The sequence below is a fragment of the Macrobrachium nipponense genome, chromosome 20, assembly GCF_015104395.2.
Source record: "Macrobrachium nipponense isolate FS-2020 chromosome 20, ASM1510439v2, whole genome shotgun sequence".
In the NCBI taxonomy this organism is placed as follows: Eukaryota; Metazoa; Arthropoda; class Malacostraca; order Decapoda; family Palaemonidae; genus Macrobrachium; species Macrobrachium nipponense.
In genome coordinates, this window is record NC_061089.1 from 74,629,757 (window position 1) to 74,657,256 (window position 27,500).

General features: G+C 39.3%; 1 protein-coding gene across 1 annotated transcript in view; it reads left to right on the forward strand.

Annotated features, from left to right (window-relative positions):
- The window catches only part of LOC135195196 (speckle-type POZ protein B-like), a gene marked incomplete at its 5' end in the record, with an annotated part of 49,860 nt that extends 29,322 nt beyond the window's left edge, over window positions 1-20,538 (forward strand). The window contains 4 exons of the mRNA XM_064221493.1: window positions 9,704-9,881; window positions 12,418-12,596; window positions 16,484-16,626; window positions 19,212-20,538. Coding sequence (XP_064077563.1) covers window positions 9,704-9,881; window positions 12,418-12,596; window positions 16,484-16,626; window positions 19,212-19,359 — 648 coding nt within the window. The remainder of the gene's footprint in view (window positions 1-9,703; window positions 9,882-12,417; window positions 12,597-16,483; window positions 16,627-19,211) is intronic.
- Window positions 20,539-27,500: the final 6,962 nt, after the last annotated feature.

A 27,500-nucleotide genomic window follows, 5' to 3' on the forward strand; every position in this document is an offset into this window, starting at 1 on the left:
ATTCCATTACTTGATAGTGTTAATTATATTAGCTTAGATTGACTTTGTCACTGATTCTGACTCCTGATTTTGGCTTTAGATTGAATTATCTCCGACTAGTTCATCTAGTGTTAGGTTTTCAGCAAAGGCTGCAAAATGAGGCTGACTTCGGCTAAGTAGTGTAGTATGTGCGGAGGGCAAATTTTTCTTTAACTCTGACTTGCGACGAGTGTAAAGATTGGGATAAGGGGAAATGGCAGGTATTAGATTCTCATTTAATAAAACTTAAACGTGACAGAAGTAGGAAAGCTGCTGCTAGAGCTGATGCTAAGACCGCCAGTCAGGTGAGTTCACCGAGAGTTGTTAATATTGATAGCAAGTTCACCGAGAGTTGTTGATATTGATACATAGTGACTTCTTTGAGAGTTGATAATATAGATAATGAGTTCACCAAGAGTTGATAATATTGATAGTGAGTTTACCAAGAGTTGATAATATTGATAGTATATTGAGAGTTGATAATATTGACAATGTCAATATTGGCTGCTTTTTCTCCCATTAAGATTCCTCCAACTTTTCCCTCAACTCCAATTCCTGGCTCCCTTTCTTCGGAACCCAGTATCATTTCCAATCTCAAGGCGCGGATAGACCATAAGTTTGGTCTCTTAGTGAATGCACTGGACCAAATTGGGACTTTGGTTAAAGTTCCGATAGACAAAGTGAACAGTTTTAGTGCAAGTGCAGTGGAGGAGGTGACTATATGTCCCACTGATGCTCCTAGACCAAGATCCCTACTAAACTCCCCTGCCATCTGCAGGAAACAAACTGGCAGTCCAAGGGAGGTCGGTGGGGTTTGCCACGGGTAGTTGCATATTTCTACTGTCTCAGTAAACTTGCGAAAGAGCAAGAGTGCAGTCCACTTCATTCTTGTAGTTTTTGGGAGAGCCTCCGTCAGGTACTGATTAGCTCTGCTCCTAAGAAAGTGTCCGAATGCAGTGTATGGTGAGCGCCAAGCATATGATGAACAGCATCTGATGGCTGAATGGCCAGTGTCTGAGCACCCAATATATGGTTATGCAGTGTCTGAGGGACAGATATATAAATGTTCAGTAGCCAAGTGCCCAGTATCAGAGCATCCAGCACCCAATAGTGCAGCATACAAGTGTCCAGCTCCCGAGCGTAGAGAGGATGAGCGCCCAGTGGCGGAATACACAGAGCATCTGGGTTCCAGCCCCCGATTATTCAGTATACAAGTGACCAGCGCATAGGCATAAAGAGGCCGAACGCCACCCAGTGTATGATTATTGTGCTCCTTTTGAACATGAGAGTTCAAGTTACATGCAAAATAGGACAAAGTCAGAATGGTTAATTTCCAAACTTCCAGTATCCAAGCATTCAGTTTGTCCTAAATGTATTTCAGTGGAAATTTATGAGCCCAGGTGTCCAGCTCCCATTCACCTGCAAACAGTAGTGCCTCCTATACCTAGCCATGTTTCCGCCCAGTTGGCACCTGAAGAGTAGCGTGCGGTGCCATGTTCCGAGTGCCAGTATCCTATTCAGGAACAACCTGACAAAAGACTCGCACATCAAGCAATGAGTGGATAGTATTCTGAACCAACTTCGGACCTCTCATCGATAACAGAATCCTCCTGAAGTTTTGGAAGACCTGGTTTCCGCTTCTTCGGATGAAAATGATATAGAGCAGGAGCAACCGACTTCTAATTTTTTGGCTCTCCTGTAGTATTTCCTCATATGCTACCTTCTTCTCCAGGATTGAAATTTATGATGCGACAACCGTCAGGAACAGCGAGGCTTTCCAGGGTGGTACTGTCATCATCTTCTAAGAAGATTTTCACCAAGATTGACTCTTGGTTGGCTGAGAGGAGGGAGCTCGGTAAAGTGACTTTCTGTTCTTCTTTTTTAATGAAGTGAAGACAAGCGTCGTATGCCACTGGGGAAATTCCATCTTTGGGGGTATCTGCCTTCTCTGAAGGTGATTTCTCATCTTATTGATTCAGGTAGGAGACCTGTTTTTGCCTCAGCAAAAGTCTTCTTTACTACTTTGGAGATAGACCACCTTATTAAAGATGTTGTTAAGGTGTTAGAAGTCCTAAGCTTCCTAGATTGGATAGTAGGAGCTCTAGCGAAGAAAATAGAGGACTGTCCTAACCTTCAAGAGAATTTTTGCTTACGACTGGCTTGGTGTGTATTTGGATGCACATATAAAGCAATTAGGGATGGCACACAAGAACTAGCTTTGGTTTTTACTACTGGATTACTGGAAAAGAGGGAACTGTTGTGTTCATTTACCAAAAAAGGGTTAACTCCCACTCAGAGATCTTTGCTGCTTTTTGCTCCCCTAGGCAACACCAGACCTTTCCTGCATTCGACATTAGAGCAAACCACTGAAGAATTGCCAAAGAAGTCGACACAGGACCTGCTTGCACAATCTACTAAGCGTCTGAGGAACACAGTAAGCTCACCTGCGGCCCCTGCCAACGCGAGAACAATATCTCCTCTGGCTCATGGTAATAGAGGATGCTTCCATTCCTGCCCTTGTGGAAATCTTAAGGGCCAGTAAGAAACCTGCACTTAGACCTGCTCCTAGAAAATGAAGACCCGATCCTCTGTGCACCTGTAGGAGCGATGGTACTACAGGTTTGGGAGCAGCAGGATGCCAGAGGTGTGGAACCGTGAGTACTAAAGGTCATTAAGGAGGACTAATCCGTCCTATTCAGAGAGAGGCCTCCCTTAACCTTTCACCCATTAACTTAAAATCCTTCTTGATCGGCTCAAAGCAGTCTTCAGCCCTGTCTCAGGAAGTATCTACTCTTACAGAGAAACAGGCTATGGAATTGGTTGAAGAAACATAACCTCGAAAGGTTTTTAAAACCGTCTATTTGTCATCTCAGAGGCATCAGGGGGTTGGAAGCCTGTCTTGGATGTCGGCGGCTAGAATTTTTTTGTATAGTCGACCAAATTCAGTATGGAGACAAACCAGACGGTCCTGTCAGCCATCCAGCAAGGGGATTGGATGGTAATGATAGATATGAAGGATGCATACTTCCACGTATCAGTACAACCCTGAGTCCAGGAAGAATCTCAGTTTTGTGTTTCAGGGACAGGTCTTCCAATTTCGTGCTCTGTTTTGGCCTTTCCACAGCACCCAAAGTATTCACCAGAGTTCTGTCACCTCTCTCCAAGTGGCTACACCTCATTCTGGTTGCCCCCCACTTTTCAATCAGGAAAAGAACAGTCCCACTTCACATACCTGCAGTCTCATATAATGTTCTGCATCAATCTTCATTCCATTATGGAACTCAAAAGAGATTACAGCTCATCTTGTCACTCTCCCAGATTGCCTTTGTGAAGGTTATTACTTTTTTATATATCTTTTTAGTTTGTGTATTCACTACTTCAAGGTTAATTACCTAGTGTTAAGTCATTTAATTATTTTTCCCTTTCCTAAGTGCCCATTTTTTAGAACAATGTGTTTGATTAAATCTTGTAATTTTTAAGGAATTGCATAGTAACTTGTTTTGTTTACTGCAAATGAAGTTTTCTGTTAGCACTAATTTGATTTAGTAATTTTTGTAGTAGACTGGCATTAATTTCTTTAATATTTTAATTTCTTCAATTTTTTTTCAATTGTCTTTGTGAGCTGTAAATAAGGCCTTACTGCCTCTTTTGCCATCTCATGATAAAGAGCTTTCTCTTCTGTGTCTGTCTTGTTGGCATCAACAGCATTCACTGAAGGTGTCTAGTGTGTGTAAATAAAACTGCAGTATGGATCATCAGCTTTTTGCTCTTAAGAAATTTTATAAACATCATGCCTATGAAGTTCCAGCAGACATGTTATTGGACTTGTGGGCTTAAGATAGGACATCAATCTCTTTGCCTGTTTATCTACCAAGGAGTGCCTTATCTTCTGATGGTGTTTTGGCTTGAGACATACTTCTTTTTACCAAATTCAATGGTCTTGACTCCATGGACAATCTCAGACTTCCCTCCTTGCAAGAAATAGGATAATCCTCCTCTTACCTTCTCCCACTCAAAATGGTTTTAATGTTTGGATGGTAAAACAGGAACAGGTAACAACTTCTATTCAGACACCCACTATCCAATCAGTGAAGCTATCTAACCCCGTTTATGGTAACCAATGGATAGATCAGATATTCTTCAAAAGTTACATGGTGGGTTTAGTGAGTTAAGTGGAAGCATTGGAATATCGGTTGCTGGTTTGTATGTAATCATTGGTTTTGTGCTTGGTTGCAACCTGACCTCTCTCCTGTTCTGTTACTGTGCATTAATGTAGGTGAGTGATGGAAGCATTAACATGTGCGCACACATGAAGCGTCCATACCAAGCTTAAGATACGTGTAATCAAAGGTGGTCTAAATATTCTTATTTGCTAAATATTACCTTAAGACAATGCTCTATAGCATAACCAACTGTAAACTTAGGGTTTATCCATACTATGTGGGCAACAGATTCAACTGTAAGCTTTTGGGGTATGCTTACTATGTACACTACAGGATAGGAGGAAGCAGTTTGTACCAAGTTTGGTGCATTTGCTTTGGGCACTCTTATGGTAACAATTTTTGGCTGGTGTGATGGTTTATTTTACACAAATTGCAAAGGGCCATTGAGAAGTTAGTAAACCTTTAAAGGGAAACTTCTGGTTAATAGCCATTAAATTTCATCAAACAGAACTTTTAATAAGCTAAAAAATGAGCTATGATCAAATTTGTGTGTAATCCCATTTTTTACAATTTAATTTCAAATTAGTGCTGAGGTACTTCAATGGAGAGCACCATTTATCCAGGATTCGACTATGTTGCCATCTGGTGGATTAGTACCGATGAAGTAGTGTAGCGGTCGCCTCAATAACAAGTGCAGTGAAGCTTGCATATTGTAGAGTATTCGTCCTCGGTATTGTCCTCGTGATTAAGTTGAATTGTCATTCAAATAGCGTCAATTATGCTAACTTGTATGGCGTTTGGTTGTGTCAATACTTCTGGCGTCTAAAAGGCATATCATTCCACCGAATTCCTTCAAATAGAGAGAAATCAAGTCGCTGGCTGATGGCTCTTCGAAGGGAGGATATCAACATTGTCTGTTCTGACCATTTCTTGCCAACAGATTTAAAAGATGACATTAGGAGCAGGTTATTAGATATGGTTATGAAATTTATATATGTTACAGGAACTTAATTTCCTTCTGAACAGACCATGGTACCGACGAAGATAGGGTGGCTATCTACCGCTTTCTACACTATGGTGCCTCCCCTCATATGCATTTGAATTGAAATTTATTCTTGTCAATTGCCATTGTGTGTGGTGTGATGGAGTGAATGGCAGTTTTCTAAATGTGTGTGAGTGTGTCCATGAACTGATGAGGGCCTTCACTTAGTCCTTTTTAACTAGTTTAATTAATGGGGGTTTCGAATTTAGGGCTGTATATGCCTAACTAGGCTTACTTCAGACTACTTTTTTATTTACCATTTCAATCATATATTTTCAACTGACAAATACAAACCAAAAAGGATATTATCTGGAGACGCTGTGCCCTTTGAATAGTTCCGCCTGTCTGAGCCTACCGTGACAGGACACCTCGCATAACAGATGAGCCACACATAAATGGCGGCGCCCATGGTGCAATAGAAAATTAGTTGTAAAAAATAAGAAAACGTCCCTTTCAAAAAAATTTTTTTCACCAGGGGTACTTGAATAGAATAATACTACATATGGGACAGCTAAAATGCAACCAAAAGGTTCCCCTTCAATGCTTTACTGATTCCAAGGCAACTGTAATATTGATGATGAAAATTCGGATATCTCGGAAGTTATTAATTAGTTAAGTGAGGAATGTGCAGATTTAACTGATCAACATGTACATTTTGATTTCCTAATCTCCCCTTGTATTGTACCTATTGACAAGATTGAAAACAAATTGCTTAACTAAAAGTGTAGAGAACAACACATTTATATATTTTTTTTTTCTCTGTTATCCTATTTGACTGGGTAGTCTCTTCCATGGAGAGAGAGAGAGAGACCGATGAGAGAGAGAGAGACGAGAGAGCGAGAGAGAGGGGGGGGGGGGGGGGGGAGTTGCTGTCTATTGTAGCGATTGCCGAGTATATCAGTGGCGAGCGTCCGCTTCGAGAATTGTGCAGTCAGTAAGTAGCCAGTGTTATTTGGTGTGATTTGATTGATTTTGATATTGTTAAGTGTTGTGCGTCTCTGTCTGGTTGTGGTGAAGTTGCATGGTCGGTTGTACTGGTTGTGCATTTTGGTGTCTGTGAGTTGGTGGTAGGGGACAGTGTTGGTGTTGGCATTTTGTTGTACTGGGTACGAGTTGTATGGTTGTCGTGTTGTTTCAAGATATAGGTGTTCGTCTGTCCAGTGATTTGTTGGGTTGTTAAGTTGCTTATGGTTGTAGTTCTTGGTCGACAGTGGTTGTGTCTCGCCTAGCCTATATCCAGCGGACAGCACAGCGCTTAGCCCTGATGTCAGCCATTGATGGTGAGTACATGAATGCACTTATAAGTAATGTAAAGGGAAAGTATGGCTGTGGGAAAATTTGTCAGCTGGTATGATTAGAGTAACTGGGGGGAGCTTGCTTGCTTTCTTTGCTTTGCTTGTGATCCTGCAACAGAAATTTTTGGCGCCCGAAGAGGGACCCAAACCCTGGACCCTCAGGTCTTCTTTTCCGCAGTGTGGGTATATAATGCCACACTTGAGCCATTTCATGTTACCAGCAAGCCCAAGATCACTCAGCAACAGAGAGAAGACTGTGCATGGTTTTGTGGTTCATTTATTAAAGATTGGGATGAAGCTTACTTTCTCCATGTTGCCGCATCAGATGAATTTTCCATTTACACAGTCAGGAAGCCAAATCATAAAAATGACATCATTTGGGCTGCAAAGTTGGATGATATCAGCGATGACGTGCGCTATCGCCAAGTTGTGAAATTTCCTGAATGTTTGGGAATTTTTCTGTTTCACAGCAAACGGTTAATGTGGATCATCAGAGGAAAAGGATAGTCATGACGAGTACTTCAGAGAAACTGTGCTTACTGGTGGAGCATTTCCTTTCTTTAAAGATCTTGAAAATGTATTATCTGTTGAAGAAGTCATATTTTTGCATGATAAGGCACTATGTTTCAAGGCTCTTCAGACACAGGAGCTGCTTCAAAACAGTGGTATCGATTTCTTCTCGTCAAGTGAATTTCCAGGTAGCTCCCCTGACCTTAATGTGTGTGAAAACATGGTAGTATCTTAAAGGATTGTGTTGAAGCGCGCACAATGAACTATGATGGTGTATACCAAGCCTCGACGACCTGTGAAAAGAGGTGACTGAAGTGCTCAGGGAAATGGAGTTTGAGTCTCAGTTTTTTTGCGATTTGCTGAAATCATACCCCTCAAGAATGCAGGCTGTGGTACAGGAAGATGAAGGCCACACAAAATATTAAATATTCAGAGAAACTTAAAGAAATACCTGTTCTAAATTACTTTTGTTTTTGTCCATATAAATTTTAGTTTTTGCTGTAGAAGAAGTGAATGGCAATGTAACTGAGAGAGTGTAAGAGGGTCCTCAAACAAGATCCAGGGGGACTGCTTTGAGAGAGAGAGAGAGAGAGAGAGAGAGAGAGAGAGAGAGAGAGAGAGAGAGAGAGAGAGAGAGGCATAATTGTTAGATAGGTAATAAGGAGTGGTTTGAGGGTGGGCATAAGCGTATGGGTATTGTCTGTTGTAGTGATCGCCAAGTATATCAGTGGCGAGTGTCCGTTACGAGAGTCGTGCAGAGTCAGTAAGTCAGAAAAAACGGTCTGTCAGATTCAGAAGTAGCCAGTGTTATTTGGTGTGTTTTGATTGATTTTGATATTGTTAAGTGTTGTGCGTGTGTCTGTCTGGTTGTGGTGAAGTTGAAGAGGTTGGTTGTACTGGTTGTGCATTTTGGTGTCTGTTAGTTGGCAGTTTGTCATGCTGGGTTTTGAGTTGTATGGTTGTCGTGTTGTTTCAAGCTGTAGGTGTTCGTCTGTGCAGTGATTTGTCGGGTTGTTAAGTTGTTGTATGGTTGTAGTTCTTGGTTGTTTTGTGTTGTGATTGTCTGCGGTGGTTGTGTCTTGACTAGCCTAGCCTATATCCAGCGGACAGCACAGCGCCTAGCCCTGAAGTCAGCCATTGATGGTGAGTACTTGAATGCGAGAGTTTTGTTTGTTTTCCTTGCTGAATCAACCGTCCTACACTTGAAAGTAACATAAAAGGGGAAGTGTGGCTGTGGGAAAATTTGTCAGCCGGTACAATTAAAGTAACTGTGGGAAGCTTGTTGCTTTCTTTGCTTTGCTTGTGATCCTACCACAGTATTTATGGTGTGGGGTTCTGGATTGCATCCTGCCTCCTTAAAAGTCCATCACTTCTCAGTATGTGCATTGCATCTAATAGCATGCTCTTCTGCTCGAGTCGGGAAGCTACTTCGGCATCTAGTTTTTTCAAGTTCCTTTTCAGGGATCTTGGTATCGTGCCTAGTGTTCCTATGATTATTCGTAAAATTTCCACTGGCATCTCCCATATCCTTCTTATTTCTATTTTTAGGTCTTGATAATGATCATTTTTCTCTTTCTCAATTACTCTGGTGTCCCATGGAACTGCAACATCAATGAGTGATACTTTCTTCTTGATTTTGTCAATCAGCATCAAAGTTTGTTATATTGACACACATCACATTATCTGTTCTGATAACATAGTCCCAGAGGCTCTTTGCCTTATTGTTTTCTATCACTCCTTGAGGTTGGTGTTCGAATGACTTATTTCTACAAGCCAGCTGGTTTTTTTTTTGCACAGGCTCCAGTAGAAGGCTTTTGCTACTGAATCATGCCTCTTTCTGTACTGGTTCTGTACAAGTGCTGGACATTTGCTTGCTATGTGGTTTATGGTCTCGTCTTTTATATTACTGAGGTTTATGGTCTCATCTTTCATATTGCATTATTATCATGATGATGATGAAATTTGTAAGACCACCAATTTGCACTGCTAGAGTCCAAGAGGAAAATTTGGAAGGGTTTGTTTTTAAATGAGAAGTGAAAATTGAATAGTGGAAAGACAATTTTGGCAGCTGAGCTAAAGGAGACCAAAGCAAAAGATGAAAAGTGAAAGGCAGGGAGCAGTGAAGGTGGGCCTGAAGAGATAGTGCAAAGAACCTTTTGTACTGTATGGTGTACCCTGCACAGCTCACAGTAAATGTTACCCATCCCTGAGAGTTATGCAAACTCCTCTGGGATCTTTGATAGGTAGATTAACAAAGAGCTTCCAGCTATTTGGTACCCATTAAAGGTTTGGTTTACACTCATTATCTTGGAAGAATGATTACACAACCATTTATGCAGAAAAGTAGTCAAGTAAGAGGAGCTTGATGTCATTTGAGATGGGTAAAGGCTTTTTGCAGTATGAGAACAGATAAGCAGTTTATGTAACCTATCAGAACACATTTTGAAAGCAAGTATTGCAGTGATGTAGCGTTACCTGTTCTATTATATGCTTTTGCAGTTTCACCATTATAATGAGGTCTAGAGTAGACTTGGAACTGAATTCACAAACTATTTGATCATCTTTTTACCTTTTTGTTTGTTTTATTTTTAATGTGAATAATTACAATAAAGGTAGTCTGTAAATATCAAGCTTAACAGTTATTCTTTTGAGTTAATATAAATTATTTTCCACAGGTTTCGGTGGTAGCAGATAGTGTTAACATCTCTGGGCAGAGCAACGCCATACATTTTAAAGTGCCTGATTGCCGTCTGTCAGATGATCTTGGTGTTTTATTCGAGTCCCAACGATTCTCTGATGTAACTCTTTCTGTGGGAGGCAGAGAATTTCAGGCACACAAAGCTATTCTTGCAGGTATGGTATCTCGCAATCCTATATGTTCTCCCACTCATCTTTCCAAACTGTAGCTTTTAGTTCAATGTTCTTCCATTTATTAATCCATATGGATTAAATATCCATTTTATAACAGGTTTTCTTCCATGTGGCATCCAATATACAGTATATTTCAACTTTTGCTTCCATTTGAAAATATCCTACCAAACTTTTTTCTGATCTTCCTTTAACTATTATGTTGCACCTATTCTGGGGCTGGCTTTCATCTTTTCTACTGTTATAATCATTATTGCTTCTCTAAAATGTTCTTTTAGCATTTTGTATTTCCTAGCCTTTTTACCAATGTCTTCTCTCTCTTCTCTTCACATGACTAAACTGTCAGTTTTTTGAGGTCTTAATTAGTTTTATAGCTAATGGACTTACATATATTATTATTGTTATTATCTAAAACTTGACATTATCTGACACACCTGGACCAGGGACCAGTGCCCCCAGAGATATATGTTTATTAATTTTTAAAAAATTTGAAAAATTGCTCTCTGATGGCTGGCAATGCTGCATAGCCTCAGGGAAATCTTGGTAACTTTGGGAAAGCCTGGAGAAGTTTCCAAAAAGGGGTTGTTTATGTAAGGTGGTTGGAGCTGGGGATACAGTGTTGGATATGTGAAGAGGGCTAGGTAGACACCTGGCATGATAGAGCTTGTTTTGTTGTGTTGTTATGCTTTTGATTTTTTATTTATATTTTATGGTATTCATTGAATTTTTATTGATGCAGTTTTGTGTGTTTGGTGTGAGAGACAGAGAAAGAAAGAGCAAAAGAGCAACATGATTTGAAATATTAACCAGTGATTAAATATTCTCTTGTGTACTGTTATGATGTGTGATAATAAAACTTGTGGCATATATGATATTTCATAACCATCACTTATAATTAACAACCACTTACCAAAGAACTGACATAAACAACATTGATTATGATGTAAAAAATGAATTGGGAAACAGCTGTTTTTGAAATTTTGAGGGGTTTTACTTTTAATATGAAGTACTATGTTGGTTTCCCCTTTTGTATATTACCCATTTTACATTTATGTACAGAAAAAAAATAGTTCCAGAAATAGAGTTGTTTCTGTTAGTAATTAAAAAATTATTCTCCTAATTCTTTTGCTTGTAAGCTCAATCAGCTGATTCTAAGAACATTAATTCTGCCTGTAAAATATCAGCTTCATTACCAATAACTTTATCATGAATATAGCTATAGTAGCCTATTTGACTTTCACAAATGGATATTGATTACGAAATGCCCAGCCTAGGTCAGTAGTTCACTAATACACATTTTGTATCTTGTGTATAGTAATATAATATGGTAACAACCAACCATGGTAGGCTGGGGTTAAACACATTTTTTTCAAAGTATATTTGGTCACAAATATCGGGGAAAAATTGTTAATAAGTACATTTTGCATAATGTTTTCCATTTGAAATGTGGTGGTTGTTGTTATCAAGTAAATTGAGTGGTTACAGTTATGTCATACATATTGGCAAGGTTAGGTAAGGAAGGTTACAGAGGTGCTCTTGAAAACTTAGATTTTTTTACTTGCCCTTATCTAGATTTCACCATTATCTGATGGGCCCTTGGCTCTATTAATCCTTATAATTGAAGGATTACTTATTATTAATGTACTCGTTTTGATGCTCACGCAGGTCATCGAAAGAAAAAATGAATTAAATACAAATGTGGGCAAGTATTTAAGGCAGGAAGGATGGATTATTGGATTAGTGCAGGGTTGTTTGTACATCATCTTCCTCTTTATCTCTTGTTGGCACTTGGTGCCTGTAGGATATTTCTGTGGACTTATTGTCTTTTCATACATTGCTGTTTAGTGTTGGTCAATTTTGTGTGTCTCATCATGCTGTTGTACTAGGAATGGGGTATTTTCTGGTGGTCGGATAGCTCAAAATAACACAGCAGGCAGTCCCCTGTTATTGGCAGGGGTTCCCATCTGGTGCTGATAAGCGAAAACCTCCATTAACCGAAACTTGGTGATTTATGGCACTTATGGCACCAAGTTTCAGTTAATGGCACCTCTGTTAGGTATGTTATGGCACCATAACTCTATTATCGGCACCTTATAGTGCCTATAACCAAAATTCTGCTTGTTGTGGTGCCATAGATCTGATTTTATGGCGCTAGACAAGCCCCATAAAGCCGGATCGCCATTAACAGAGTTCACTGATAACCGGGGACTGCCTGTACTGTATATTTTTCTAACAAAATATGTTTTGTCATGCTAAGCAATTAATCATCTCAAATTTTATTGGACTTGAAATAACATTTATGCCAATGCATCATTCTTGAACAGAAAACAACCTGACTGCCAGTGCTTAATCTTTTGCTGTCAGATCTGTCTAAATTTGATTTACAGAATACTTCTACTGATGGGCCTGTCAAAGGAGATGAAATTTTCTATTCAGTATTTTAAACAAAATTTAGATAGGTATATGCTTGTTTGTGTTACTAACATATTTTGCCTATGACTAACAGTGATTTTTTCCCCAGCACGATCGCCTGTGTTTGCTGCTATGTTTGCACATGAAATGGAGGAAAGAAAGCACAATAGAGTTGAAATTCAAGATGTTGACCATGAAGTTTTAAGAGAAATGTTAAGGTTTATATATACAGGAAAAGCAGCAAACCTAGAAAGAATGGCAGATGATCTTTTGGCAGCAGCTGACAAGGTAAGGTGGTTGTTTTTTATTCTTGAAAATTCACTGCTAGCTGATATTTATGTGATGAGCATTATTAAAAAATCACCAACATTGGAAGGAGGCTAACAGTTACCACAGATTCCTATCAGCCTACCTTGTTGCCACCTATTCCTTGTTTGTTTTATTTTTACCAGTTTTCCAGCTAGTGCTAGAAGAATTAACCAAGTTAAGACTGCAGATTTGTAAGCTATGAAAAATACAAATCGATTAAGAAAGTTGTCATTTTATTCACTTAATGTAAAATTTAAGAACATAGGACTATGTATAAGATTCCCTGCTTTTCAGCATGTAATATTATAAATATACCTTTTATACAGCATAGTAATAGTAATATCAAATGGATTACAAAATAGGCCAGAGCATAGATAAGTAATACTAAATAGTCTTCAGGGTAATGCTTGGGTAATATTCCTGAACCTCTCATGTTTCAAAAACTACATTAGTTGAAAAATTCTTCCGAAACCCTGAAGGTATGTTTGCAAAGTAAAACTGTTGGTCCTGAACAGTTAAATGCTTGTGCATAAATCTCTCAATGCCTTAAAAAGAAATCATTAACCTTAAGAGCTGGGCTAAAAAATCAATATGGAGGACCCCAGGCCTGGTAAACTTTGAGGTCGGCCAATTTAAGAAAAATAAACATATCAATTGAAAGAGGAAGATATTCAAATGCCACAAGGTGTAAGAAAAAAAAAAAAATTGAAATTATTTCCCTACCTACGAAAAGTTGAAAGTGACTATTTACAGCCCCTTGAATTTTACCAAGTTATGCATGTTTTTTCTAATAAATTTATATTATTTTGTAAAATTATAATAACAGGTACAATATCAAAAGAAATAACTAAAATCAGTAACAAATTCTTAGTATATTTATTGTAAAATATTTATGTAAATTTACTGAGATAGGGAGATGCAATAACTTTTTTGTTTGTTTTTTTGTATGGTGTTTATACATTGCTTGGAACCAGTGGTTATTCAGCAACGGGACCAACGGCTTTACGTGACTTTGGAATCACGTCATGAGTCAACTTCTATTACCTGAAATTCTCATCTCTCACACCTCAGTGGAATGCCCGAGAATCGAACTCGCAGGCCAAGACCGTACTGATCACACCATTGAGGCGCCTTTTCTAATATTTCTTTGCACTTTTCTATGCAAAATTACAATTATAACTGTTGGTTTTAGATAAGAACTAAAACCAACAGCAACCCCTAGGGATAGTTATGAGCAAGTAAATAAAAAGACTACCATTGGAGGAAGAGAAACAAAATGACCCTTAAAGCCAAGATCACAACTAACTCTCCCATGAGCTGCCCACTTGATCTGAGCTAGTTTAAAAGCTGCCATTAGTGAATATATGGGCAGTAGAAGTAATGGACTCTAACCCGATCCCTTCAAATCAGTGGCACGTAACATTGATGTTCACCATGAGTGGGTCTGTCCACCACCCAAAACCTGTTATTGCTACTCATGTGAGGGGGTCTATCCATTAAGGTTAATGTAGGAAAGGAAATTGAGAGTAGGTAGGTTTGAAAGGTGTAACGGGGAAAACCTCGCAGTTGAACTATGAAATAATTGTTAGGAGAGGGCGAATAGCAAGATGGAAGAAGGTAATATGAATGGAGGTACATGTAAGTAAAAGGAATGAAAGGGGTTGCAGCTTGGGCTGAAGGGACACTGCAAAGAACCTTAAGTAATGCTTACAGTGCACAGACAGCATTACCTCGCTACGGAGTAATCCTTAATGTAGTCAACAAAAAGTAAATGTACTATGCATTTTTTATTACTAATAAATAAGTAAATAGGGTTACTCACCAGAAGTGCTTTGTGACATAAGCGCACAGGCAAAGATGAACAGCTGGATCGGTGTATTGTAGCATTTGTCATAAGATCAGCTGATTAGGAAAAAAATTGAGGGCCAGGATGAATGGTATTTCTTATTTGTAGGCTTATAAAGTGAATTGAAGGTTGACCAAGTGACAGTGCACTTTCTCCTCATAAATTACCATACAGTATACTGTACTTGTATATTTCACTCCCTTCCCCCCAAAACTTGGGTAAATTATCATTTGTTTTGCATAAAATTTGAGTCCAGGTATTTGTGCTGTAGAAGGCCTCACTTAGCACATTAAGATTTGATACATGCAACAATTAAAATACTAGGTTAGACCTTAACATGAAATATTTGTGCACTCAAAAATTCATAAAAAAATGATAGAGTACAGTGTTCTGACAAATAATAAACATGGAAGAAATACATATTTGATACTGATATTTGACTGTCAAAGCATAGTTTGATTTGGACCTTCATGGAAGTGATAGATAATAGTATAATAAAAAGTTTTACTAAAAAATACTGATATGGTATAATGCAATATATATATTATATGCACTTTAAAATGAAAAACAAAAGAAATTGAACAAATTTATTGTTTTCTTATATCATTGAAATACATTTTACTACCAACACACAAGTTACATCAAAGTGTTAGGCTGCGGTTCACACCTTTTCGAAGTGACAGTTGATATAGGCTTTCAACAATTTTTAGGACATGGGGTAACATATCAATCAGGCCTGTACCCAGAGTTTTTTTATGGGGGGTCTTTTTTTCCCAAAACTGGACCGTTTCTTGTATAAATGTCATTGCATATATATAGATATATACAAGATGAAATACTTGAAAATGTAATTTTAGTTACATTAAGAAGAAAAATTGGGTATGCGGTCTATGCCCTTCTACCCAATTAGATGTTATTCAAAGTACTGACTTTGGTTAGCAGAATTTTACCTTTAATGTTGAAGGTTTGCACTGAAATTCAAAAATATATCTTCAGTTTTGGACTTCCATAAATTTTGGGGTCATTTGACCCTCCCCCTTGGTATATATAGGCCTTTCAGTATATGCAGTTTAGAATAAAAAAGAAAGGACTATAATAATATATAGTAAAACAGGCAAGAGTACTGTTAATTTTTCTTACTTTCATTTTAATATATCAAAATTAATGTATGTTGCAGATATAGTGGAATCTGTACTGCTGGATGTAACTTCATATTTTACACTCCTATGTCAGCATTGTTAGTAATCCCATGTATTGAAGGAACTTGGAATTTAAAAAAATAACATGCTCAGGTACAATAATTTAAACAAAGAATTAATGTTAATGTGGGTAACAAGTTTAGTTGTTAAGGATAGTTCACAATTATAGATATTAATATGTAACTAAGGTTTTGTTTGGTAATGACTGTCTAGACTACAAAAAGTTAACATGTACTTCAAATTATCTTACAACCTGTGTTTCTTGTCTACCGTGAACATTTTTTAAATTACACTGTAATAATCACTTGAAATAATATTGATTATTAGTTAATATTACAGAACTGTGGAGTTAGCTAGGTAGAAGTACCAGAAGGCAGTAGTAGGAATTATGTTTTCAATCGAATTACTGTAGAGAAACATGGCCTTTTTTTTTGTTGTATAATTTATTGTACAGTAAACTTCTGTATTTGTGTTCTCATGATTTGGAGACTTGCCTATTGGCAGGGTTCTGTGGAACATATATTTAGGCATTATTTGCAGAAAATGCTTATTCATGGTATTTTTCACAGAGAATTATTCACTAATTTCTGTACTTTCATATAATTTTCATGAGTAAATGCACTATATGTGATGAAACTTAAAATACTGAGGTAAAAGCATTTTTTTAACTCGAAATAAGCTTTTTAAAAGGGTATTTAAGCTGGGAGGGGGGCTCTTGTACAACCCCCCCCCCCCAAAAAAAAAAAAAAAAAAAAAAAAGGTGTTCACTGCACTTTTAAATGTCATTTATGGTAATAATTTATTTTTTTTCTGATTTGCAGTATGCTTTAGAAAGACTAAAAGTGATGTGTGAAGAAGCTTTATGTACCAATCTCAGTACAGAAAATGCAGCTGATGTGTTGATCTTGGCAGACCTTCACTCAGCAGATCAACTGAAGGCACAGGCCATCGAGTTTATCAACACGTGAGTATTAGACCTGAGGTTTATTTAGAATTTTAAGTCTTTAATAGGTCATTTATGAAGTTCATAAACTACAAAATCCTTAAGTTGCTTTCAGATGATTCATCTGTGTTCAATTTGGCTCAAGTGCTTTTGACATATTGTGGTGCAGGTACAGCATTCATTTGATACCAGTTATTTATACCCAAAAGGACAGTGCATATATCTGTGCAAGGTCTCTCTCCATTGGTAAGAATCTCTTGAAGTATTCCCATGCAACCTAGTATGTTGTAAGTAATTTTTTCATTCCTTGAAACATTGAAGAAAGTGAAGAGTTGTAATGTTGCTTTAGTAAAGAGACCATGAAATACTTTGGGAATCAAATTTGAAAGTCCTGTAATAGATACAGACAAAGGCGTCACCAACATTTCGTTCTATTAAATTGAAACATATGGATGTTTTGTAGCATGTCACATTCCTTGTATTTCCTTCAAGTTGAGGCATGCAATTTTACTCCAGGAGGTTTTGCATGAAGTCACATTGCCTGGAAATTTCATGACATTTGTACTCAAATGTTGTGAGAACTGCACAGTCAGATGCTTTTTTGAGATAGATTTCCAGTGATTATTACAGCCTGTATTTTGCTTGGATTTGCATATTTTTGCCAGTATTTATTGTATATTAGTTTAACAAGACCACTGATTAACGTTTTTGAACTCTTTAGAGTTGTGTGAAAGATAAATGAAAATTTAAGTTTGAGAAACTGGACATGTAAGTATTTAGTAAAAGAGTAAAGGGAACAGATTAAGAATAAAGGACATTGGCAGTTCTGCTTGAGCCCAAGGTATATTTCAGTGAACTCTATTAACATCATTAGTGTGTCATGCAAGGTTCAGTGTAGGTGGTGCTTCTCAGTTGGTATCCAGCAGCACTGAAGATTTTTTGCTGTCCCTTTGGCCCCTGGCTATTGCAATTTTTTTATTACATTTACACTTCACAGATTGGTTGCTATTCAGCTTCAAAAAGTTTTTTTTATTATATACATATGATAATTAGTATTATTATTATTATTCTTTTTTTAGGGGGGGTTGTTCTGGGATGATCCTCTAGGACCTGCAATTGTGTATTAGAAATCTGACTTGGCGGTGGTTAAACAGCTTTGATACCAATAACGTACTTGATAGACTGAGTCCCAGAAATGCAGAATTTTCAATTTATATACATTTTGATGCAAAGGAGGTGGTTACAATCCCACTGTTCCTTACAGGGGGTAGTGTAAATTGTGTAGTATGAACAAATAAAATTATATCATGCAATGAAGGAATATCAGAAAAATAACATTGAAATTAAATGAAGCAAAAACAAGCCAAGAACTATGATAAAGGGGTATGTGAAACAGTGGGGTAAAGAAAAATTATTAAAATCAGTAGCAGCAAAGACAATAGATTAAAGTGTAGTTTGGTGTTGGTAAGGTTTCTGTAAACTCATGCTTGTCTCATGGTTTGTTTGATAAGTTTATTAGTAAAGGTCGACCATCACTGATCTAGCATCATTGAGGCCTGTCGGGCACCTGGTTAGTAATTATCCCAAATGGTTAGGTTAGAATATGCTTAACCCAACAGTTAACCACCTTTTACCTTTAAATACCCTGTAAATCAGTACAGGTGGGTAAATGAGGAAGAAAAATATTAAATGGAAATCGAGTGAAATTCGATTGAGCACAGGCAAAATAAACCATTCATTTATTAAAAAATAAAAAACAATATTTCCAATTTCCTTCACTTGTATATTTGAATTCTCCCTCATATTTATTAAAAATATTTTGTTAATTTGAAGTTTTCATGATATTAAAAAGAAAATTGGCATATGTAAGATTTCTAAGTTATCGTGCATCATCACCTGTCTCCTCAAAATTCAGTTCCAAGCGTGCCAAACGAACCACACAATTCAAATGCATCCTCCTCCATCAAGTGTAATGTATTTATATAAATTTAAGGAAGTTATAAATTATATGTTTTTTTATATTATATTTCATATCCTAACTTTTTGTGTGTGTGTAACAGAAAGATCTTTAAATAAATTATAAATGATAACATTAGATAAGCCAAACTCCAGTCACTCACGTATTATTTGCATAAAATAACTAACTTTTTATGGATGATAATCTGTTGGTACAGTTGGTAAGCTTATTCCTATCTAAACATAATCAAATATTTCATAAAACAAGGTTTTTTCATGCAATTTTATTTTTTACTTGTGATAATAGATTCCAATTTTCATATAACAAAATTTTCTCTAATTATTGTATGGAAAATAAAAAAGAAAAAAGATCCGAATATTTCATAAAACTAATGCAAAATTTAATAGCGTAATTGTACTATCTGGTTATTTTGTTATTTTTACTTTGCTTGCATTCTTAATTTCATTAAAAAAAAATATTGCCTTGAAATACAACTCCTTAGTCTTGTTAAACTTTTTCACTACCTAATATGTGAAAATATTTTGAGTGCATACTATATAATTTTTCCAATTTTTTTACCACTTTATTACCAACTGGAACGATCTTGCTTCAAATTAAATAGCATTGTGGTCCTTTTCCTTCTTTTCAGACATGCAACAGATGTTATGGAAACACAGGGTTGGAAGTCTATGATACAATCTCATCCTCATCTCATTGCCGAAGCTTTTCGTGCTTTGGCTACTCAACAGATTCCACCTATTGGACCTCCACGCAAGAGGATAAAAGCCAGTCCATGAACCTACTAATCAGTCTGGCTTGGCCACTCACCTCACCTCCTTTGGCCTCCCCACTTGTCCAGCCCCTCACACTAATCCACAGAATTGGATGGCCCAGTTTCCTCTTTGTTGGGTATAAGAGGAAAGGAAAGGAAAGACACAGGAAGTGAAACTGAAGACGTTAGTGATGGCAATATCAGTGTAAAAGTTCGACCTATATATTTATTGTGGTGAGATAGTGTTCCAAGCTCATCTAAGATTAGCCTTGGAATTCATATGCAGGAGTGTGGGTGAGTGTTGTGACAAGTGATTGGGACCTGGCCTCTCATTATCCCACCAGTCAACAGAGTACAATCAAGGAACAAAATGTTCCTGCCCACTCAGGTTGGTAGGGCTGTAGTAATTTCTTGTACTTACTGCGCCCAGCCCAGCTTTTTCTCCCCAATTTCCTTTAAGTCCACCAAATGATCTCAAAGGGGTCTTATGAATATGTAGAAGCCACAGACTGCATTGTGCAGAAGCCATACTCTACAGGGTATGTCTCGTGTAAATATCTGTGATGTAGTTAGTGATGGTCTTGAACATTTGACGTATACTTTTCCAAGTCATGGACCGAATAACTGAATACTTTTGTTAAATAGTATACTCTTGTGGCAAACACTACTCTAATTTTCTTCTTCTCTCTCTATTTCTGTGTCCAGATTAGTAATTTGGACAATTTCCATAATGCATCTGAGCAGACCCTTCAGGGAGGTAATGAATAACGAGTCTGTTCTGTAATAACACCAAAGTAAGTACTAGAGGGTCAAATACTGTAATGTTTATGTAAATGCATAGTCAGATCTAAGGAAGTCTACCTATTTGGTTTTTTAAAATGAGGTAGAAGTTTTGTGAAATAAGTGATACTGTATTCAGTGTACATTACTAGACTGAGCTTTCTTAGTTCCTTTAGAAAATATACATTATTCTCATTTTGGAGAATGGTTAAGAATGCTGTATAGGGTGAACAGTTAATGTAGTATGTTAACTGTTAAGATTCCAAATTTTACAGCCAAAGCTGTGCTTTACTATGTTGGCAGTGATTTAAGATCATGCAAAGGACAGAATGGTCTGTCATTCTTGACAGCATCAGATGGTGACAAGTGATGATAAAGTGTAATGCAGTATTTGGATTGCTAAATAAAGCTAAATAGGTGATCATAGATGTGTTTCATTTAGTAACCAACTTCTCATTTTAATTCTGAAAGCATATTTCCCATAGATGATAACCCACTGTAAAAGTCCCCAATAACAGTTTATGTTGCTTGATGCATAAAATGCAAAACATTGCAGGAAATATAATACATTTTCACATATGTGACTTACCAAACAATTACATGAGCTGTACGCTTTCTTACCTGGCAGTCGAAAATTCAAATTCCTGGCGGCGGTAGCAGCGCTGCTATTGTTTGTGTAGGTGATACAGATCCCGCCCACTTTTGGGAATACCTGGTACTGCTGAGCTTTAGACTTCAATTCGTTTTCTGCCGGCCATGGGGTAACACCGGTGGTTTGTTGCTGCAGTCGACATTGTCGCCATTGTGGATTTTTTTCTTTTTGGTGATGTACAATTTCTTGGTTTGCTTTTTTGCTTCATCAGTTAGCTGCCTAGTTATTAACAAGTTATTACGAAGATGTCTGATGCTAGTTCTTCTTCAGTTAGGTTTTGCAGCAGTGGCTGCAAAACTAGATTAGCTAAACTATGTTACGATCCGCACTCCAAATGTGTTAAATGTAGGGGTCAGTGCTGTAGCAAGGAATTAACTTGTGATAAGTGCCGTAGTTTAGATGAACAAGGTTGGAAGACTTTTCAAGCTCATTTGGATAAGATGGACAAAGATAGGAAAAGGAAAGCAGCTCTTAGAGCGGGTAGTAAAACTAGAGTAGAGACAACTCCCGTGCTTTAAGCGGCAAACAAACCGTCACTATCTTCTCCACTTTTATCGAATATTTCACCTATTGATAGTCCTCCAACTTCAGTACCAATTACTCCAGACCAGGTATCTGTGTTTCCGATCCCAACACCATTTCCCTGTTGTCCAAGATGGACAAGAAATTTGAGTTCTTGGCAAAATCCGTTATGGATTTGGGTATGTCGTGTGTGTGTAGAGAAGTCAAGTGAAAAGGCCAGTGTTAGGCCAAGTGTCAGTGTCGTGTCCGAGGAGGCGGCTGTCCGTTCCCCGTTCTCCTAGACGAAGGTCCCTGTCCCGCTCCCCAGCTCCTGGGAGAAGACATACCGAAGGTCGAAAGGAGACTGGGGGAGTTTGCCCACGGTCAGTCGCCGTCACGAGTGCCCAGGAAACACCGCTGGAAAGGCGTAGATATCAGTGACGTGCAGTTGTCGTCCGACTCGGAAGTGCAGTCGCCTGTGTCGAGGCGAAAAGTGTGGAGTGATTCAGTGTCGCGTCCTTTGAAGAGACATGCCCAGCGTACGAGAGGGATGTCGCCGCCTGTTAAGAAATCCAAGGAGCACCGGACCAGTTTTTCCGGGAAGATCATCAGTCCTCTTCGGAAAGTGTAACTTCGGACGGAGTCAGACGCTCACGTGCGTTACAGCGCTAGCGCGCTTGCGAGACTGACTCGCCTCGTTGTGTATCGATAGGAGTTTCGACTCGTTCGCCTCATTCGCCTCGAGCTGCTTCGACTCGTTCGCCTCATACGTCTCGTGTTGTTTCGACTCCCAGTCGTTCGTTTTCGAAGAAGAGCCGTACAACAGCCACGACTTCGTCTTCGCCTAAGGATGATGCGAAGGCCAAACCCTTGCTAGAGGATTCCGCTTTGGGTCCCTTTAAACATCAACTTCAAGAATTGATGGTCTTTTTGAAGAAGACAACGAGCCAGACGGAAGAGGAAGACGGGGTATCGGCCGTCCTGTCGGAAGAGGAAACTCAGGACCAGGATTCGAAGCCCTCTTCTGCTTATTCTAGTCTGTTAAGGTTTCTTTTACAGACTTATCCTGACGTTTTTGAACCAGCTTCGCCTTCTTCACCTCCGTCGATGTTTGTGAAGGATAGATCAGCGCCTTCGGGGTTACCGAAACCAGTTCTTTCTCAGTCCTCGAAGAAAGCGCTGAAGTAAGTAGAAGAGTGGCTTGCTAAGAAGAGTGAGTCAGGCAAGGCTTCGTTTGCCTTTCCTCCGTCGAAGCTGCAGAATAAAACTTACAGGTTTTATGCGGCAGAAGTTCCTTCTTTGGGAGTTTCTGCCTCCTCCCAAGGAGACTTCTCCGGTCTTGTGGACTCTCACAGAAGAGCAGCATTCTCGGGTGCGAAAGTGTTGTTCTCTTCACCCAAGTTGGATCACCTGGTGAAGAAATTATACAAGTTGATCGAAGTCTTCAGTTTTCTGGATTGGACTATTGCAGGTTAGCCAGGAAAATTGAAGATTGCCAGTCTCTAGATGAGGATTTTTCTGCTGACTGGCTCAATGTGTTGTCCTGTGCGGACAGGGCAGTGAGAGACGGTTCGGGGGAATTGGCCGCCCTATTCACTATGGGAGTACTAAAGAAGAGAGAACGGTGGTGCTCCTTCACATCTCAAGGAGTAACCACGAACCAAAAATCGGCTTTGTTGTTCTCCCCCCGGAGTAAATCTCACCTGTTTCCAGAAGAAACCATCAAGCATGTGCTGTCGGACCTCGAGAAGAAGTCCACCAATGATCTTCTTTTTCAGTCAGCGAGAAGACCTAAGGAACCTCCAGCGACAGGAGCCAAAGCTTCTCTACAAAAACATCCCTTTCGAGTAGGTAAGTCGAGGTGGCAGCAGAGACCAAGAACTAATCTACGAACCACCTCCAAGTCTACCAAGAAACCTTCCTTTAAGACAGAGAAATGATCGGAAGGTCCTTCACACACCCGTGTGGGCAAGACTCCACGACTACTGGGAGGAATGGATTCGAAGAGGAGCAGAACAGTGGGTAATTCAGGTGCTTCGAGAGGGATATGTGATCCCTTTTATGCAGGATCCACCACTGTCCAATACACCTGTCTGTTTTACAGCATACTTGACAGGATCAACAAGAGTTTTGGCTTTAGCCAAAGAAGTAGAAGAGCTCATCAACAAAGAGGCCATAGAGGAAGTAACAGTCACGTAATCCCCAGGGATTTACAACAGGCTCTTCATAGTCCCCAAGGCATCAGGGGGATGGAGACCTGTGTCGGACGTAAGCGCTCTGAATCTCTTTGTCCTGAAGACGAAATTCCGAATGGAAACCAGTCGATCGGTAATGTCAGCCATCCAACCAGGCGACTGGATGGTATCTCTCGACATGAAGGATGCATACTTCCATGTCCCCATCCATCAGAACTCCAGGAAGTTCCAGAGATTCGTCTTCAAGAAGAGTGTCTTCCAGTTCAGAGCCCTCTGCTTCGGTCTGTCAACCGCCCCTCAAGTATTTACTCGGATTCTCGCTCCTCTCGGAAAGTGGCTGCATTTGATGGGGATCAACACAGCCTTTTACTTAGATGACTGGCTCCTGAGAGCCAGATCCAGGCGTCAGTGTGTGAAGGACTTGGAGAAGACACTTACTTTGACACAACTATTGGTTATCATAGTAAACACGGAGAAGTCCCAATTGATTCCAACTCAGAGAATTCTCTATTTAGGGATGATACTAGACTTTCTAGCTTTTAGGGTTTTTCTCTCCCCGATGAGGATAGAGTCCTGCCTGTCGACAGTCCAGCAATTTCTGGTTCGCCCGTCTCCTGCTCAGTGCTCGAATGGATGAGCCTACTCGGGACCCTGGCTTCAGTGGAGAGTTTTGTCAGGTTAGGACGCCTACACATGAGGCTGCTTCAGTTCTTCCTGAAGCAAATTGGTCTCAGAAGACACAGTCGGACTCACTAGTTTTCCCCCCTGACGGAAGAGATAAAGATGGATCTTCGTTGGTGGCATTCAAGGGAAAGATTACAAGAAGGAATCTCCCTAGTCGTGTCGAACTCCATCCTGCAGTTCTTCTCAGATGCCTCAGACAGCAGATGGGGAGCCCTCCTAGGAGACAAGAGAGTGTCAGGTCTGTGGACAGAACAAGAAAAGACCTTGCACATCAATGGGAAGGAATTGAAGCCCATCCTCTTAGGGCTACAAGCGTTCGACCACTTAGTCACCGGAAGAAACGTGGCGGTCTACTCGGACAACACCACAGCGTTGTCATATGTACGGAAGCAGGGAGGGACCCACTTGTTCTCTCTCAACAAGATAGCCGAAGATCTCCTCACCTGGATGAATGAGAAGAGGATCACCCTGTTTCCAAGATTCGTGCAAGGGAGAATGAACGTACGTACTTGCAGACGAACTTGAGTCGGGTAAATCAGGTGTTACCAACAGAATGGACTCTGAACGAGAGAGTGTGTCAGGACCTCTGGAAGCTTTGGGGAAGACCATTGATAGATCTGTTCGCCACATCGAGGAACAATCGCCTTCCCACTTTCTGTTCTCCAATTCCAGAACCACTAGCGTGGAGAACAGATGCGATGCTGCTAGATTGGACAGGACTGGACATATACGCTTTTCCTCCCTTCGGGATGATAAGAGAGGTCTTAAACAAGCTTCAATCGCACCAGAATGTGACAATGACCCTAGTAGCGCCAGTCTGGCCCAGGAAAGAGTGGTTCCTGGACCTTCTCAATCTGCTGGTGGATTTTTCCAGACTACTTCCACAAAATCCATCGCTTCTCAGACAACCCCATTTCAATCGATATCACCAAGGGGTCTGCTCTGGCCCTGAAAGGATTCAGACTGTCAGGAACCTGGTCAGAGCAAAAGGGTTTTCGCAAAGGGCATCAGAGGCTATTGCAGAAGAAGCTCTTCTGCCAAGCTCTACCAGTCCAAGTGGAGAGTTTTTAGGTCATGGTGCAGACAACATAGCATCTCTTCTTCTGAGACATCTATAACAGAAATTGCAGAATTTTTGTTATTTCTGAGTGACACCAAGAAGTTGGCCACTTCAACCAACTATTAAAGCATAGAAGTCTCGACATTTTGTCAAATCAGGACATCAGTGACCTGATCAGATCCTTTAGTTCCTCCAAGATTTTCAAGCTTGAAGAAGTGGAATGGAACTTGGATGTAGTTTTAAGGTGGCTCAACAGCCCCCAATTTGAACTGTTGAATTCTGTAACCTTGAGGGACGTAACTAGGAAGACACTATTCCTAGTCGCCTTAGCCACAGCGGGAAGAGTAAGCGATTTGCAGGCGATGAGTAAGGAAGTGGGTTTCGCCCAGGGCAATGCAGTTTGCTCTTATGTAACGGACTTTCTTGCTAAAAATGAGGATCCTTCTAATCCTTGGCCCCGTTCTTTCAAGATAAAGAACCTAACGGACTTAAGTCGGGTCGGAAGATGAGGAACATACATTGTGTCCGGTCAGAGCCATCAGACACTACCTGACTAGGACAGAAACTGTGAGAGGAGAGTCGAGCCGACTCTGGTGCCTCTTTCAAAGAATGCAATGTCCTTTTTCCTGAGGAGTTTGATCCGAGAAGCGCATGCCCAAACTCAGGAACATGCTCTTAGGGTGCTGAAAGTGAAGACGCATGAGATTCATGCAGTAGCAACGTCATTGGCTTTCAGACAGAATATGTCTCTATCCTCCATTATGCAAACTACATTCTGGAGGTTGAAATCGGTGTTTGCATCGCACTATCTGAATGAGGTAGAAACTACTTACGAAAACTGCTTTAAATTGGGACCGTTGTCAGTAGCGGGAAGCATAGGGGGACTGTTTTTTCCCTCTACTATCTCCTCGCCTTGAATTTGAGGTTTTTTGAGTTTGTGGGAACCCTGGGGCTACATGTACCTGAAGTACCCACCAGTTCTTATATCTGGTTAAGGGTACCATATGGTTTTTAGTGTAGGTGATGGTTTTGTATGGTTTTTTATCTGGTCTTTTCGCCCAGGGCAAGGGCAAATTATTGTTGTTTTTGTCAATCATCGGTGAACTTGCATGATCACAAAAATCCCACCATTAGAAGGGACGACCCTGGCCTTTACTGCCACGTCTCCTACATGTGATGAGAGCGCCGACCAGAGGCAGCATCTACCTGTAGCTGCTCTCTCCCAAGGTAAGGTACTGCAGACATTATATATAATGTGAGCACATGACTTGTTTTTGTTCATAAAGCTGTCCATATACCCACCTTCCGGGTAATGTGGAGTCGGCTAATGTAATTGTTTGGTCAGTCACTTATGTGAAAATGATATTTTAATGATAAAATAAGGTTTCACATATTTACCATACAATTACATAATCAGAGCCCTCCCTCCTCCCCACAGATGGACGTTGCGGCTCAAAGAATTGAAGTCTAAAGCTCAGCAGTACCAGGTATTCCCGAAAGTGGTGGGATCTGTATCACCTACACAAACAATGGCAGCGCTGCTACCGCCGCCAGGAATTTGAATTTTCGACTGCCAGGTAAGAAAGCGTACAGCTAATGTAATTGTTTGGTAAGTATATGTGAAACCTTATTTTATCATTAAAATGTCATTTTTATAACCTGGAAATATAGTAACTTTTTTTAACCTAGGTAATCGGAATAATAAAACATGTACAACTCAAAATTATTTTCAGGACTTTGCCTTTTTTAACTGATCTCATGGCTGCACAGTATCAACAAGGTATCTAGAGAAAGAGGTAGCGTCACCCTCTTAGAGTGCTGTGGTAACACAAACCAAAATATAATTTTTTCCTGTTTGTTTTTTAAGTTTCACTATAATAAAAAATAGCTTTGTAAGCTTAACCCCTTCTGATCCCAGCCAGGTAGCTTCTCTGGTCCAGGTCGGTCAGAGACGGTAGCATTTAAAAGATATTTACAACTACAGATATATTTGTAAAAATGAGTGTGATTTCTCTTAGTCATCTTTTTCATATGAATCATGTATGGTTTAGAAGCTGATAAAAATGTACTCATCTTTACATACACAAATTATGATCAGGCAATTCTTTCTTTAATGAAATTTGTAAGAACAAAAGCAATGTAAGTTTACTGGAAGTAAAATTTATCAGTGCAATTTTTTAGTAATTACACCAAGAATCAGCAAAATTCTTCCTTTATTATTTTAAGTGGTCTATTATTATAAGTGAGACATTTATGAATATTATAGTTGCATATAGTTAAAAATCTTTTAAAAC